This window comes from Hypoxylon fragiforme (genome assembly GCF_022984875.1).
Source record: "Hypoxylon fragiforme strain CBS 206.31 chromosome Unknown GGS25scaffold_1, whole genome shotgun sequence".
Lineage (NCBI taxonomy): Eukaryota > Fungi > Ascomycota > Sordariomycetes > Xylariales > Hypoxylaceae > Hypoxylon > Hypoxylon fragiforme.
This window is the reverse complement of record NW_026054756.1, coordinates 3632989-3648575: the sequence shown is the minus strand read 5'-3', so window position 1 is coordinate 3648575 and position 15587 is coordinate 3632989. Positions and strand designations below refer to the sequence as shown.

The window sequence follows — 15587 nt, the reverse complement described above, 5'->3', positions numbered from 1 at the left end:
ATACCCAAAAGATAGAATGCTTCTTTTTCTTTCATCTGCATTGATCAAAGCCCATGCTCCGCAATCGTGAGGATAGGAGTACCTAATAATATGGAGGTTCTTGGCATCTAGGACTGTCTCCATATGTATCTCACAGCATCAGCATTTTGGCAACCCATCTAAGATAATTCAAGTCACCTCCTCATTCTCACCGGCTCAGCAACCTCAGCAATTTATGGTATGATGCGCGCAGCTCATGTTTTCGTCATCTATTACAGGTTCCTACCTACCTAGGTAGGTAAGATCCGAGGAAAACCCACCGATATCAAGTAAGCCGTCGCTCGTAGTCGTGTGCCTTGGTACCTATGTAGATATGCATACGTACTTGCAGATTAAATCCCGCTTAGTTAGTCCTAGAGGTGCTACATATTACCTACATACATATCTGGGCAAATAGGTAGGTTAGGTGTCTAGTTAGTGTCTAGGGCTACAAAGGCTATGATGCCATCTCGGTGACATTTAAAAAAAAAAGCCCCTGGTGATTGATCAGCCAATCGATACGACGCTGGGATACAGGGAGAGCCGGCGCTTCAAGTGCCTGTTTTGTTTAAAGAAAAAAATTAGGTACGTATGTACCTAGTAGGTAGGTAACATCACTAACATGCAATTATATGTAACTCCATGTACCTGACCTTAGGAGTAATTGTGTTAGAGAACTTCTGAAGTTTGACGTTGGAGGATGGATGACCGACCGTAGAATGTTCGCATACTAGGTACCGGCACGGGCCACCTGGAAAACAATTCCGAGACCCAATGAAAAGCATCGGGATTATGCTGGTGCATGTTTATATAAGTAGGTACCTAGGTTAGTGGTCAGTACATAATGTTACATGCTGTCAAGTGGTAAATGCGGTAGTAGGTGTCATGTATCATGTACATGTAAGTAATTATTTGGTACCTACTAAGTATGGAGGTGTTTCAATTTTCCTCGCCTTTAGAAACGGCCGACGGCGAGAATGATAATGCGATTAGGTACTAGGTACCCGTAGCCCCCCGTGACCTCCAGGGCTTTCCGTACCTGATTATGTCATGTAGGCGGGTCTTTCGGAGCTCAGACGCCTCTCCCGATGCTTCGGGAGGGTCCCAGCCTTCGTACCTGGGTACTGTTACCATGTAGTTACATAGATACATAAACCCGTCGTAAACAGGTGGGAAGCCCCACTTAGCTTGGCGTACATACATGTATGCAAGGGCATTAATAGAACTTTCCATATCCACGTGATTTCGTGCTACTTTCGTGCTGGTCACCATTCCAATTCCGCGCCTTCACTTCTATCTTGTAAGGCAAAATCATAAGCAACTTGAACTAATTTTTGAGCTTTGCTTTTTTTCTGGCTTAATCCGGGCTAAAAATTACTAATAATGATCCATGTAATTTGACAGCCCCAATCGAATCAGTAGGCTTCCCGTCTTGCTTACATACCTCAAAGGACATATGTAAGGTACCGACATAGGTACCTAATCAGTACATCATGGAGCAGCAACGAGGAATCTTCCATAAAACAACTCTTGATTCGACCACTTTACAGCAAAACACTTTCCATACGACCACCCTTGCGGGCACTAAACGATCATATACTAATGTTCCTAAGACTGAGCAACATGTCTCTGTAACCAAAGGCGTTGCAGTCGAAAGGCCGCTTCAATTTGAGAGGGTATCGGCTACGGGCAAGCAAGTTCCTGGACTCGCTGCTAGCGAAATCAAGACGATAGACCCTGATACTGCTGGGCAACTATCCGAGTATTCTCAGCGTCGAATAATTTCTGCTACGCCTACATCAACCATCGATCGGTCACTCTCCCTAGCCTTCCCGAGGTATGGCCTGCCTCCATCATTAGTAAATAATTTGGAAGCTCTCGGCATAAAGTATATTTATCCTTGGCAAAAGCAATGCCTGCTGGGGCCGGGTCTCTTGGCCGGGTCCAAAAACTTAGTCTACACGGCCCCAACCGGGGGCGGAAAATCCCTCGTCGCTGACATTCTGATGCTGAAAAGAGTTTTGGAAGATAGCAATGCCAAAGCCTTGCTGATACTGCCCTATGTAGCACTGGTCCAAGAGAAGGTTCGATGGCTACGGAACGTTGTCCAGGATATTAAGCGCGGGTCTTCTGACGAGAAAACCCCCGAAAGGGAAGAAAATTCGCATTGGCAAAGGCGGCCCGATAAAGATGCCATCCGGGTTGTTGGCTTTTTCGGCGGCGGGAAGGTCAGGGCGACGTGGGCGGACTTTGATATCGGGGTTTGCACGTTCGAGAAGGTCTGTTTTTCACGACCTCTCTCCAACATAGGAAGGATCTAATAGGCATATAGGCAAATACACTCATAAATACTGCCATTGATGATTGCACCATCACCAATTTGAGGGCTGTCGTGCTCGATGAGCTCCACATGATAGAGGACGACCACCGTGGCTACCTGATGGAGCTTATTGCTACGAAGCTTCTGAGTCTAGAGAATGGATTACAGATTATTGGCATGAGTGCAACCCTCTCTGTAGGCAATCGTAATCCAAAATAAACTATCACAGGCTTACCATTTCAGAATATCGATCTATTATCACGTTGGTTAGATGCCCATATCTATAGCACATTTTATCGACCGGTACCTATCGAAGAGTACCTCGTTCACGAAGGCAAAATCTATCCAGCGTCATCGACAAGTGGTCTCCTCAAGGCAGCCAGTCAGCTTGCACCAGATTCTGGACCAAGTCAATCTCAGAATCCTCCTGTTAGAGAAATTCGGCCAAGCCTACACAAGGAATTTAAAGATCCGGTGCTAAATGCCGTGGTTGCGTTGGCGGTGGAGACGGCGAAGTCGGGCTATGGCGCTCTCGTATTTTGTAACAGTCGCTGGTCAGTACATACTTCCTAGGGTTGTGAGGCCATGATCTTCGGCAAATTGCCATTTTTGGTACTCACTTTTCATAATTACACGAAGGCTAACACATACATAGTACGTAACAAAATATTTTACTAATGGATTTTACGACTCATTATCCTCCTGGATAGAATTATGGAAGCTTGATATTTATAATCTAGTAATCTAGACCTATGAATGCTGACGTGTTATATAGATGGTTGCGAATCCGATGCGCGACTTATTAGCCGCACATTATATGATACACAATATATTGAACCTGCTATAATCGAGAAAAGGCTAGATCTCCTGGCAGATCTCCGTAGTCTCAGTACAGGCCTCGACCCAACTTTTGCAGACACAATTCCAACCGGCGTTGCGTTCCATCACGCAGGCTTGACAACAGAAGAGCGCGACTTGATCGCCAATGCCTACGATGGCGGTGTCTTGAAGATACTTGTGGCGACGTGTAGTCTCGCTGCGGGTATAAATCTTCCAGCCAGGAGAGTCATTCTTCATAATGCGCGCATGGGCCGAGACTTGGTCGGCCCATCCATGCTCCGTCAAATGCGCGGCCGCGCGGGAAGAAAGGGGAAGGACGAAGTCGGCGAAACCTACTTGTGTTGTCGTAAAGATGACCTGAAAGATGTTATTGACCTCATGGCTGCCGAATTGCCCCAAATCTCAAGTGGTCTAACAACGGACAAGCATCGCATACAACGAGCACTGCTGGAAGTCATCGCCATCAGACTGGCGAACTCGAGAGATACCGTGGATGATTATATGCATAAGACTATGCTGAACCACTCCACGACCCCTGACATCATAGAATCTCATGTTGAATCCAGCCTACTGGATTTAACCAAGATGGGTTTCATCCAGTGTGACGAGTCTGGTTCATATTCTGCGACGCAGCTCGGCAGGGCAGTTGTTTCTTCGTCGCTAGAACCGGAGGACGGCTCGTTCATCCACCGTGAGATGCAGCGAGCACTACGAGCCTTTGTGATGGATGGAGAAATGCGTAAGTCACCGAGTCTACCTTGTTTCGCATTGCTCTAGTAAGAGGAAATATGCCGAACGTCGTCCCTACCTGATATCTCTTTCCTTTCAAACATTTAGACAGAACACTTACAATGTTGCCACAGATATTCTCTACACCTTCACACCCGTGCATGAAATGTCTGTCACTGTTAATTGGCAGGTTTTCAGATCAGAGATGGATCGCCTCGATGAGAGTGGGCTCCGCGTTATGACCTTCCTCGGCCTAAAACCGACACAAGTCAACAAAATGTAAGGATCACGTATCACTGCAAATAGTCGGAAACTGACTCGATATAGGGCACAAGGTGGAGTACTCAGAGAAAGGACCGCTGAGGAAAAGGAGGTGGCTCGGATCTACCGTAGATTCTACCTTGCCCTTCAACTGAGGGATCTCTGCAACGAGAAACCAATTCATGTGGTCTCTCAAAAGTACGATGTCCCACGGGGTGCTGTTCAAACCCTTGCGCAAACCTGCCAGGGGTTTGCTGCTGGAAGTAAGTGAATCTTGAAGCCATCGATTACCTGCTTACCTAGTCTTTGTATGTGTCATGACTAACCTGGCGCAGTGATTAAATTCTGCGAGCATATGAGTTGGGGGTAAGTTCGATATTGAAATCTATAATAATTTACATATAGTACCTGGTGGCACTAACCGTTAAACCCAGGGCCATGGCAGCCATACTTGATCACTATTCGGATAGATTAAACGCGGGAGCCAAGTCAGATTTATTGGCGCTATCAAAGATTGCATTCGTCAAAAGTCGGACCGCAAGAGTTTTCTACGAAAATGGATTCAAAACGGTGGCGGCAATTGCGAATGCGGAGCCGAAGGAACTTGTACCGATTCTTATACAGGTATGTTGGTGGACAGCATTCATCCCCCCCCCCTTTCCTCTTCCCTTTCAATTCCCTTTTGATGTATGAAGTGAAAAGAAAAGAAAGAAAAGGGAGGTATACTACTAGTAGTATACTAGGTATGGTAAGAAATAAAAATCAAACTAACCTAAAGTGAATCAAAAGGCACAACCAAACAAATTGAGGCTCAAATCGAAGGATGAGCAGAAATATGAAGAAAAGCTTCTAGTCAAAGCAACAGTGATCACAGAATCTGCGAACCGACTTTGGCGTACGTACTACAACACATAACACATGACATCCATGGGTGACATGACCCCAACCCCGCCTCATTGCAGTACGGCAGCTAACAGTGGTGTAGAATTGGAGATGATGCAACAGGTCTACGAAGAAGAATAGGTGGTTCCCGCTGTCCTACCCCAAATTTACTATCCCTTACATCCTTTTCCCGTCGCCTGCACGTACTGGCCCTACTTGGCCCTTTGGGTAGTGCTTTGTGGTGCAGGATGCAACCTCACCTTTCTTGAATGGAAGATGTTGAGTGCGCTATTGAACAACCGACAACCGAATCGGGTCTGGAAATAATCATAGCGCTACATACCTACATACATATGTACTATCATTCTACCTCGTTTGTGGCGCTACCTCCTGAGACAAAAAGATTGGGGACGACTTTCTCGGCTTTCTGGGGCTTTTCTAGTGACTCATGCAGCACAGCACCCTCCCCAAGATCTTCGATGCCGCGACCTGCAGGATTGAACCAAGCCTACTTAAACCCACCATGTTGGTTGGTTGCCTTGGTTGGATTCGGCCACTCAGAGGATAGGGTAACCATGCCATCACCAGCAAACTGCTGCAGGCTGACCCTGTTCTTGGATGAACAACCACCACCCACCCAATCCTGCCTTTTTCAAAAGAAAATCTGGCGGGTAATGGCATTAAATCTCGTGGGATATTGCTCCCCGGTTTCCAGAGACGGCTGGGGCTGTGGGATGGAAGTGTGATACTTTTACTTTCGTTACAGTTCCAGGCCCTCCTGCGCCTAGTTGCCTAAGTATCGGTAATACCCGATTCGCATGCCTAGAGCGGAACACAAAAGTGGCTGGCTACTGGCTACTGGCTGCTGGCTACTGGCTACCTACTTACTACATATCTACACTGACCAGCTACCTGGGTACTTGCCTACTTTAATTTAAACGAATTCATTTACTTTCCGTCCCATGTCTCCGATAGACGGTGTTCTGACTTGGTATACTGTTTTACGACATCAAAATTGACCAAAAACCAAACTCCTACCCCGGCGCTACATACCATACCTATGTTTCCCTCCCACGACTAGTGAAAAGCCGATCGCATCGCAAGTGTCTCAAACAAACGAAAAAAAAAAGATAAAAAAAAAAGCATGGAGCGTATGGAGAGTGCCGGCGAGGGATCTAGCAGATTGAACTCGAGGCTAATGACGCTTGGCGATGCTATGCGAGCTCCCTCTATCAACCCCCCGGGCGTAGTCGTACTAGACAGTTTACACTTCGAGAGGGATCGCGAGGAAGCGGTAGACCCGAAGGAGGATTTATGGTTGTCATCGGCCGATGGGTAAGTCTTGGATAAACTCGGATTGAAACCCCCGTCCTTCGTGAAGTTCCTTATCAACGGACGACCTTCAACCCGGTCATTGTGAAGAGATAACGTTGAGCGCGTTCCACCACGAGCGAACTTCAAGTGTAGAACGCGTTAGTTGGCCTTCCTACCTGTCTACCCATGGCCAAAACTTCATATTTCACACAGAGATCTACAACTACCTAATCCTTCTCGCCCACTCCTCAAAGCTAGAGCCAACGTAGCTAAATTTCAATATACTATAGGAGATACAACTCCGCAATCATACCTCTCCGCGTTGGCACAGCACCGGACCGTCAGACATTTTACGTGAGTCAAGCCAACCCACCCCTACCTTGCCAGAACAAAGAGCAGCCCCTCTGACCATTCTCATCTCTACCCAGGTCCACAAGAGCGTCCTCATAAAAGCAGACTTCTTCCGGAAAGCGCTATGCGGCGAGTTCATGGAGTCGGAGGCCCAGGCCATCGACCTGCCGGAGGAGGACCCGGCGATATTCCACTTCGTCGTGGCCTTCCTCTACGAGAATAAATACGTGCCCATCAGAGCGGCGGCGACTGTGCTTGGTACGTACGACCCCTTCCAAAAAAAAAATATTTATTCCCTTCTTGTTTCCCCCCCCTACCCTTAGACTTACCTAACCTAAATATATAGTCGCCGACGACAAAATAAAAACCCGACAACAGCAACAGCGAGAAGAAGAGCAAAACGCCGCCTCCGACTCCGACTCGAGCGTGAGCTCCCTCATCAGCGACTCGACCACGGCCCGGAGCCAGCGGCAGCGCGACCGGCGGCGCAGGCGCGAGGACCGGCACCGGGAGCGGGAGCGGCGGAAGCACCCGGGCACGCACCGACCGGGGTGCGCGTGCCGGCAGTGCCTGATGCGCGGCGGGCCCCCCTGCTGGAACTGCGGCGCCCCGCGCTTCCCGCCTCACCCGGGCCCCATGCCCGTGCACGTGCCCCCCGGCGTCGTCGTCTTCAACGCCGAGCCCCCGCGCCCGCGCCACCGGCGACACAGGCATAACCGGCACCGCCCACCCACTCCCCCCCCTCCCGCCGCTGGCACCGGGCTCGACCGCAACAGCGGCATCAACCACGAAAACCGCATCCACGGCCAAGACCTGCGCACCTGGCTCTTGACCTACGAGTTCAACCTCGACGTCTACATCTGCGCCAACAAGTTCCTCCTCGACGACTTCAAGCGCGCCATCGCCCGCGTCTGCATCGACATGCTCGAGACCGCTGGCGCCGACGCCGCCCAGATCGAGGTCCTGCGCCTCTGCCACAAGCTGTACCAGGGCCTGCCCGAGTCCGACGCCCTGCTGCGCATGGTCTTCGCCCGCGTCGGCTTCCTGAACCCGCATCTCTGGCGCCGCAGCCCCGAGGACACTTCCGATTTCTTCCACGCCCACCCCGAGGTCTCGGCGCTTATGTTCAAGGAGACGCTTGTGCGTCGCGAGGACGAGCACACTGAGTTGCCGGCTATGGAGAGGCCCCTTTTCGCTGTTGGGCCTCGCCCCACTTTCCCTGGTATAAATCCCCGCGCTTTGATGGCGGGACGGAGGATTCCGCGAGGTGATTATTATAATGGCATGTGACGAGATTTCTTTTTAGCGCTCCAGGGTCTACGTAGAGGGGCGAGGAAGGTGAAGGAGGGAAGGGGTTGTCGAGATACGATATACCGTAAGGGAGTAATGGGCTTATTTATATTTAGGTACACGATGAGTGGGTACCTAGATAGGCTTGCACATGTATGCTGGTAACGGCTGGATGGATATCATAATTAAGATCTTGGCTCGTGTCGAGGTAGTACTAGCTTTGCGGCATTGCGTTTCATATCCAACAACAAATTGCTTCTGTTCCATTTTCTACCTAATAAAGATATCATTTTGCTATTCTGTGGTATACAGCGTGCCGTGTTCCTTGTTCTCGTGTCATGAATCGCTCTAGTCGATGGTGTCGTCACGCAGTTTCAGCAGCTGCGGGATTACGTCGCCTGGGTTCGAACGGACAGCATTGTGGTACAAGACATTGGTCTCGAATACCTTGATACCCTTGATTCTGGAGGCCGTGACCCGAGCCAGATCGGGGTCGACATACATGTCGTTGTAGCATGCCGCGTAAACGGGGACCTCGTTCTTCGCCAATTGCTCAATGTCATATAGGGGAGCCCATTGATCATACTTGGCAAGAATATGAGCAGTCTCCTTGAGGTTGATGAGCCCACCACACGTCTCCAAGAGAAAGGGGTAAGTCATCTCGCCGGAAAAGAATAAGGGCTTCTCGCCTAGGCTCGCAGGTCCAGCCCAGTCCTTGTGGAGCCATTGATACTCCTCCATTTCCTTTCCAATTCGTTCGGCTGCCCAGTTTCCTGCTACCCCTGGCCCAAAGCACCAACATGGTTCATGCAGTAGGGTGTAAATAGGAGCAATATCCCACGCGTTGTCTTGTTCTAATTCATTCATAGTAGCGCGGGTGAAGATGCCGAACTGGTCAAGATCTGCTTTCATTCTCACGATGTAGTTATGAACTCTGTCAATGCCTCCATGAGCGCCAAAGTTCAAGCCGACAGTCATCAGCCGTTGGACGGTCAAGAAACCACCGGTAGGTAGTGGTATCCCCTTTTCGCCACCGAGCTCACGGATTTTCGTGGCAATCATTTTAACACTGTCAATGTCGCCTGGAAACTTTTTGTAATAAGCAACGTTCCGCTCCATACATCTCCGATAAGTGGCCTGGTATACTTCTTCAGGACCTTTGTCCAATGGAGAAAGCCCTCCGGTAATGAAGCATTCTCGAAGGCCTTCAGGCGCAAAAGAGAGATAGGTGAGGGTGGTCATGCCGCCAAAGGATTGGCCCCAGGTAGACCATTTTTTCTTCCTTTCTGGGTAGTCTTCAGTCAGACGAAGGCGAACAGCTTCGCTGTCTTTGACAATTGTGTCTGCTCTAAAGAATTTGAGATAGTCGGCTTGCTTTTGGGCATCACCTATGAGCGCAAGTGTACTGTCAGAAATGGTGCTGCTCAGACCGGTACCTCGCTGGTCCAAAAAGAGCAACTCGTAGCCTCTGTCAAGCATATAATTTGACAAGGGGGAGCTCTGTGGTGTAGGTGTTGGCAGCCCAGGGCCACCCTGAAGGAATAAAAAGTAAGGCTTCTGCACATTCACGTCTGAGGCTGGTTCGACAATAGGCTTTTCATATTTGGTAGCACTCCTGGCGAAAAGTTTGATTGGGTTGGAATCTGGTTTTGAATGGTCCAATGGGACTTCGAACCAGAACTCTTTCACCAGTATTTTGCCTGGGACCAGATATGGCTTGCTCTCGGAAAGAAGACGAGCGACGACTTTGGCCATACTTGTACGATTTATATGGAGTGATACCGTCGACTCTAAATGTACTCTGGTGAAGATGGGATGATGATGCAGTAAAATTGCTTCAATGTTTAGTTGGACATTGGAGAGAAGATTGCGAGTTGGGATTTTATTGGATTTCGCTAAATAAGGTTGAAAACTTATCGCGTGAGCAAGAAAGAACTACCTACAGGACTGGAGAAGGTACTCATGTGTGTATGTAACTACATTGTAGAAGGTGCATTCCTCCATTCCTCCATTCAGAGATGCCGAGATGATGCGTACCTACCTACCTACATATGTACATACTCATATCTTGGGCAGCTACAACTTGCGATTTGCGATTACGGAGACTGTCCCGTTTAAAGCATTTTAAGCCCTTTAAAGTATTAATATGCAGCAAAAGAGGTGTACCACTGCTTCGGAGAAGAACTACCTAACCTAGTAGGTTAGAGATCTCGGCCCTGTCGGAATATTCCCATCCCTTGGATCGTTGGAACCTCGGACACTTCAAACCTTGCAGTTGCCTTGCAATTTTTCTTCCTATTTCAGCCGCCTCTGCTTTCTGTATCCACACCATCCACACCATCCACACCATCCACACCAACCACACCTTATTCATTTCTTTCAACATAACATTTCTACACAAAAAATACACAAAAATACAATAACAACAAATTTTTACAGTTGGGATGAATAATCAAAACCTTCAAACCCTTACTCAGACTTTAATCGAATCATTTAATGCCTTAGCAGATGAAGTCCAAAACTTGAGCGACAGACAGACAGTCTTGGAGCACAAACTACGATATGCTCATGAACAGGTAAGATGACGCCTCCATTCTCACTTTGCAATCCTTCTTACCTTAATACCTCAATGTTTCCCACCTTTATATGATGATACCATTAGCTCTAGATCAAGAGCTACCCTCGCGGTAGTGTTGACCGATAATTATACCAATGAATCCTGATACATATTGTGGAAATTTCTTTGCGTCTATTAACAGACCATCAATCTTTTCTCTCCCTCAAGTTGCGCTCGGCTAACATTTGTCAATCCTAAAAGTTCCAGTATCTGGCCGATAAACATGCTCCAGCGGCACCTGAGATCTCGGAGACTTTATTAAACTTGCAAATTCCTCCCGAATTGCACAATCCGTCCCTCGCAAATACAAGCTTCGTCCCATTACCTAGGAGAAGGGCGTCAGATTCGAAACATCAGATTGCCGTCATCATTCGTGAGGGTAGACGTGTCGCCTCCTCTCTGACAGCTACTAGCAAGAGCAGTCGATCTAGTCGAGACAGCCTCCCTCCTACTACCATGACTACCCTCTCCACAATTCTTGAAAAGGACTTTACCGTCGCAGGCAAGAAGGGGAGCCTAGACTGTCCCTTCTCCCAGCCTACCGCTGGGGAGAAGCCAGACGATACAAATCATGACGCCCCGGAGCCTACACCGCACGATTCTCAAGATCCTATCTGTGCGGCCCTGCAGGATGAATCCAACTCGCAGCCTGCAGCCTCTAAGTGTCCCATTCGCTACATGAACCAGCACTCTCCAGAAGAGATCGCTCATTATCTAGAGACACATAAGCATGAGCTCCCCAGAAGTCACGAGGTTTGTGTACGGAGGTATCAGAAGAACGAAGAGCATATCAAGAAGCTAGATGCCAAGTACGGCAATCTTGCCAACATGGTCGAGGGCCTTAGTCGGATTCATCAGCCGATGCTGCCTGAGCAAGACACGCGACCTCAAAGTGAGGTGGAAAAGTCATCGAACGCTCGAGTCGAGACCTGGGCCCAAACGGTTAGTGCAGAGGCCTCAGACGATCCGGATCATACCGCTTTAGATCATGGCGAAGAAGACCCGGAGAGGCAGTGCCACTTCGACCGACCTTTCAAGGAAGTCAGAGTCGGCGAGTCTCCGAGTCGTCCGTGGGGTATCTCTGTGCCAATCTACGATACACCGCTTAGCGGTGGTAGTTCTGTTAGGCCCGAGTCCCCTCCACCAGCACCTGTGCGTATTCCCTCATCGCTATCACCGCAAGTGACACCGCCGGCCACGACAGGGAAATGTCCCTTCGACCATAGTAAGCTAACCCAAATGATGAACGACTCGAGTCCTCTGAAGCGGGATGACAAGAGTTCTACGAGACTTGTTGATGCTGCACTGAGCAGCCAGCATTCTATTCCCGCATTGGAGCCACCTCGTATTGCAAGCAACCCGCAGCAGCCTACTTTTATCAGCGCTGCTGGACTGGAACAACGTAAGCAAGACAGTAAGCCACAGATGCTCTTCACTGGCCCTGTCTTCATCGGTTATCCCATCGAGGATGCGATCCGATTCATGCAGAGCTTCCAAGGACAGCAGTAACGGCCTCCTTGAATACTGGCATGGATGGCCTCTGTTCCAGGCCCCCTTCTTGTAGGTAGCATCATTGGGGTGCATATTACGAAATTACGAGTAGAGTTTTGTTTTTTTATGACCGTTAGCATGACAAATTCGAGGAATGGGTTTACAAGCAAGTATTGATTTTACGTCGTTACGTTTCGTTATGTTACGTTACGATAGATTGCATTGGCATAGGCGTTGAGGGAGCAAGACGAGAAGATACCCTTCCATACCTACCTACATAGTAAGGAAAAGAAAATTGGACTGGAATTGCATTGCATTGATCACTACCTATTTCTTCGATTCCATTCTTCTTCTTCTGTTCTGTTCTTCATGTCAAGATTGCTCGTGGTTGTCTGCGTGTCTGCGTGTCTGCTTGTCCGCATTTCGGTTCCCATCTATATGTTACTGTTAATGTTGTTTTCGTGCCGGCTTTGTCTAAAATAGTTTGCTGTTCCATGAATTTGCCTGTGCCTGTCTAACCCACCCATCCCATCCATACCGTACCATACCATACCACCAACCCCCCCTTTCCTTACCGTCCCTCCATTCCCCCTTCCAAACCCCAATCCCGATCCCAAAAAAAACCTCCTGATTTCCCAAAATGATGCAAAGCAAAGCAAAGCAAAGCAAAAAAAAAAAAAAAAAAAAAAAAAAAACCAAGTAACTCCAGCTATTCTTTATTCCGCCTCTCTCTTTTGCTTGCTCGCTGAAACGCCTGAACTGACCCCTCCCCACTGAACTGATTCGATGTGCCGTGAATACTCCCCTTGAAGATAAGTTTGTAATATCAATAAAAGCAATAAATGAGTAAATTTCGTGAAAGCGATGATGGGGGATTAGGGAAAGAAAGAGAAGAGAAGAGAAGAGAAGAAAAGTAGAAGCAGAAAAAAGAAAAGGAAGAAAGAATAAAATTTCCATTCTCATTCAATCTATGCTCTCCCCTTAGCGTGCCCCCCATTCCCATTCTCCATCCTACCACCGTTTGTTGCTGCAGTAGTACTTGTCGGCGTATCCTCCTCGTCCCTATACCCGAGCTCAATGCCGTCCGTCTCCCAGAGGGAGATGTCGTCGTCGTTCATGAGCGCGGCCTCGTCGGCCTCGCCGGGCCTCAATCGATGCATCATGCCACCCTCGAGATCCGCGTAGTCCAGCCCACCGCTACCATCATCACCACCATCGATCGGGATGCCGTTCTCGGCCACCTCCTCGCGCGAGAGCTCCGTCGCGCGCGCCATCGTCCGCTGGTAGATGAGCAGGCTCAGGGCAAGGCCGACGAGGGAGCCGACGAACATGCTCAGGTAGTTGATGGCGCGGTCGCCGGCGCTCATCTCGTCGCCATTTTCGGCGAGCAGCGCTAGGCGGCTGCCGATGAAGACGTGCACGAGCAGCTTGGGGGTGGCCATGGCGGTGGCAAGAGCGAAGCGCACCGGCGTGATGCTGGGGATCGTGGCTAGGAAGCCGTTGCTCAGGCTGAAGGGCAAGGGGCAGAAGCGGATGGCGGCGAGGACGAGCAGGCCGTCCCGTCGCAGCACCTGCCCTAGAGCGACGAAGCGCTTGTCCCCGCCCACGAGGGCGTGAACGTACCGACTGAAGATGGTACGACTGGCGAGGAAGGAGGCCGTGGACCCAAACACGGTGGCAGCGGCGACGATGGGCCAGCCGCCTGGGAAGCCATACACAAACCCGGCGAGGGTGATGCAAGTACTATAGCCGACCATGGGCGGGAAGGCGCAGGCGCAGGTGAGGAAGAAGACGATGAGCCAGCCGCCGGGGAGGGCGCGCCAGCCGATCGCAACGGGGGCGAAGGCGGCGAAGATGCGGTGCGAGTACACGAGGAAGAGGATGAGTAAGGTGTGGAAGACGATGATGGCAATGATGGCGAGGGCGCGCTGCAGCGGCGAGAGGCTGTAGAAGAGCTTGATCATCTTGTTCATGACGGAGATGCTCGCGCGCATCACACGTCGGCCGAAGGGCGCTTCCGAGTCATCGTTGGCGGCGGACCGCGAGTACGGCGTCGAGAGCCGTCGAGCATTAGCCCCAGGTGTAGAGTGGTGTTGTTGGTTCGGACGTATCCATGGGGGGATTGGGACGTCTGTTTGTGGGGAAGGCGGACCGGGAGACGGTAAAGGGGACGGTAAGGGGGAGTGAGATGGCGAGGTTGAGAGCATCGGTTCGCGTGATTCGGGATCGGGTGGCATTCTTGGACGCCTAGGGGTGAGAGGCCCTGGAGCTTAAGCTTGAGCTTGTTGCTCGATAGATATCGGTCGTATCGAGAAGGTCGTCAAAGCCAATAGGTCATAGACACGGGTTGACAAGTTGGTATCAGTAAGCAAGGATAGGATAGATATTACGTAGTGTAGTTATTCAGCAGCAATAATCAGAATCAAAGGTATAATACTTGACAATTCTTTAATTCTTCCGTCAACCACTCTCTGACCATGAAGAACACAAGACAAGCAAGACAAGACAAGACAAGACAATGATAGAATATCCCGTCACGAAGGGATTATACACTATCTGCCCTGAAACTTGGAATAAGGAGTTTGAGAGATGTAGATTGTTTATTCAGCTTTCCTTTCCAGGAGTTATTATTAGGGATAAAGTTGTATGTATGTAAGTTGTACTTCGTATAATCCGAATATGTAATATGTAATATGTAGGTAATCATGGTAATGCAGGCTAACTAATGTACTAGCGTATGTAACTACATGGCAAGTGTCCACAGATTAACCTTTGGTAAGATTTGAAGCGGCTGAGAGCTATAAATGGGAGAGCCAATGGGAAGAGGGCCATGCATTGGGCTTACTTGGGTATAATGATACTATAATCCTACGTACCTAAATAGTACATATCTACCGACTAGTACTTACACAAATATGTACGTAAGCTGTATTAGCATGAGACACCGCCACCGTGGGAATGAGCAGGCACAGCAAGAAAAGAGATGTTTTATACAATGTACATAATATGTATCTTCAGATTGTATGTGTACTCGATACATATGTGATATCAAGTTCAAAGCATACAGACCTGAGGTGCATGAAACAGAATAGACATGATCCGGGATACATCTGAGACGCCATAGATCTTCGTACCTGTACATACATAGTACATCCATGATGTAGTGTCGTAGCATCATACTAGTAGTACTAACATGCACATGGATTACATCATAATATACCTCCGGTAAATGCCGAGAGGCCATGATAGGTAGTAAACCTCCAGGGCTGTCCGCATCGGCCCGTGTATGATAAACCCCTAAAGCCTCAATTACCATGTACATTGCCTAGGAATATATGTACCTCAATTACATGGTAGGTAGGTACCTACCTAGTATATCTAGCTGAGCATATAATTCGATACCATAGCAAATACTAATATAAAAAAATTGAACGAGTTGGTTTGAAAACAATATTTCAAATTGCTTTATTTATC

General features: G+C 49.0%; 5 protein-coding genes across 5 annotated transcripts; 3 read left to right on the top strand and 2 right to left on the bottom strand.

Annotated features, from left to right (window-relative positions):
* Positions 1–1511: 1511 nt before the first annotated feature.
* GGS25DRAFT_517391 (P-loop containing nucleoside triphosphate hydrolase protein) lies at positions 1512–5191 on the top strand (the record flags this gene model as incomplete). Its single annotated transcript, XM_049263383.1, has 10 exons — positions 1512–2297; positions 2351–2533; positions 2582–2879; positions 3114–3917; positions 4042–4186; positions 4235–4431; positions 4504–4534; positions 4603–4792; positions 4958–5063; positions 5154–5191. The coding sequence occupies 10 exons, from the start codon at positions 1512–1514 to the stop codon at positions 5189–5191; spliced, it is 2778 nt and encodes a 925-aa protein (XP_049121877.1).
* An 804-nt stretch (positions 5192–5995) lies between these two features.
* GGS25DRAFT_55445 (uncharacterized protein) lies at positions 5996–8179 on the top strand. The gene is made up of 4 exons (XM_049265854.1): positions 5996–6385; positions 6655–6718; positions 6793–6973; positions 7062–8179. Exons 1-4 carry the CDS (start codon positions 6195–6197, stop codon positions 8003–8005), a joined length of 1380 nt encoding a protein of 459 aa, XP_049121876.1. The 5' UTR covers positions 5996–6194; the 3' UTR covers positions 8006–8179.
* On the bottom strand, positions 8063–9999 carry GGS25DRAFT_55472 (alpha/beta-hydrolase). Its single transcript, XM_049265855.1, has 2 exons — positions 9949–9999; positions 8063–9900 (listed from the first exon to the last, which is right to left on the bottom strand). The coding sequence occupies exon 2, from the start codon at positions 9758–9760 to the stop codon at positions 8354–8356; it is 1407 nt and encodes a 468-aa protein (XP_049121875.1). The 5' UTR covers positions 9761–9900; positions 9949–9999; the 3' UTR covers positions 8063–8353.
* Positions 10000–10821: 822 nt separating this feature from the next.
* GGS25DRAFT_472166 (uncharacterized protein) lies at positions 10822–12714 on the top strand. The gene has a single exon (XM_049259409.1). The coding sequence runs from the start codon at positions 11079–11081 to the stop codon at positions 12129–12131; it is 1053 nt and encodes a 350-aa protein (XP_049121874.1). The 5' UTR covers positions 10822–11078; the 3' UTR covers positions 12132–12714.
* Positions 12715–12785: 71 nt separating this feature from the next.
* On the bottom strand, positions 12786–14788 carry GGS25DRAFT_472149 (uncharacterized protein). The gene has a single exon (XM_049259408.1). It carries the CDS (start codon positions 14348–14350, stop codon positions 13082–13084), a length of 1269 nt encoding a protein of 422 aa, XP_049121873.1. The 5' UTR covers positions 14351–14788; the 3' UTR covers positions 12786–13081.
* Between the last annotated feature and the right edge of the window lie 799 nt (positions 14789–15587).

Excerpts from the sequence above, each read along its gene's own strand:
- GGS25DRAFT_55445 (XM_049265854.1), top strand. The coding sequence starts at position 6,195 with ATGGAGCGTATGGAGAGTGCCGGCGAGGGATCTAGCAGATTGAACTCG. Across the intron at positions 6,719-6,792 it reads CGGACCGTCAGACATTTTAC|GTCCACAAGAGCGTCCTCAT; the intron begins GTGAGTCAAGCC and ends ATCTCTACCCAG. Across the intron at positions 6,974-7,061 it reads AGCGGCGGCGACTGTGCTTG|TCGCCGACGACAAAATAAAA; the intron begins GTACGTACGACC and ends CTAAATATATAG.
- GGS25DRAFT_55472 (XM_049265855.1), bottom strand. The coding sequence starts at position 9,760 with ATGGCCAAAGTCGTCGCTCGTCTTCTTTCCGAGAGCAAGCCATATCTG.
- GGS25DRAFT_472166 (XM_049259409.1), top strand. The coding sequence starts at position 11,079 with ATGACTACCCTCTCCACAATTCTTGAAAAGGACTTTACCGTCGCAGGC.
- GGS25DRAFT_472149 (XM_049259408.1), bottom strand. The coding sequence starts at position 14,350 with ATGCCACCCGATCCCGAATCACGCGAACCGATGCTCTCAACCTCGCCA.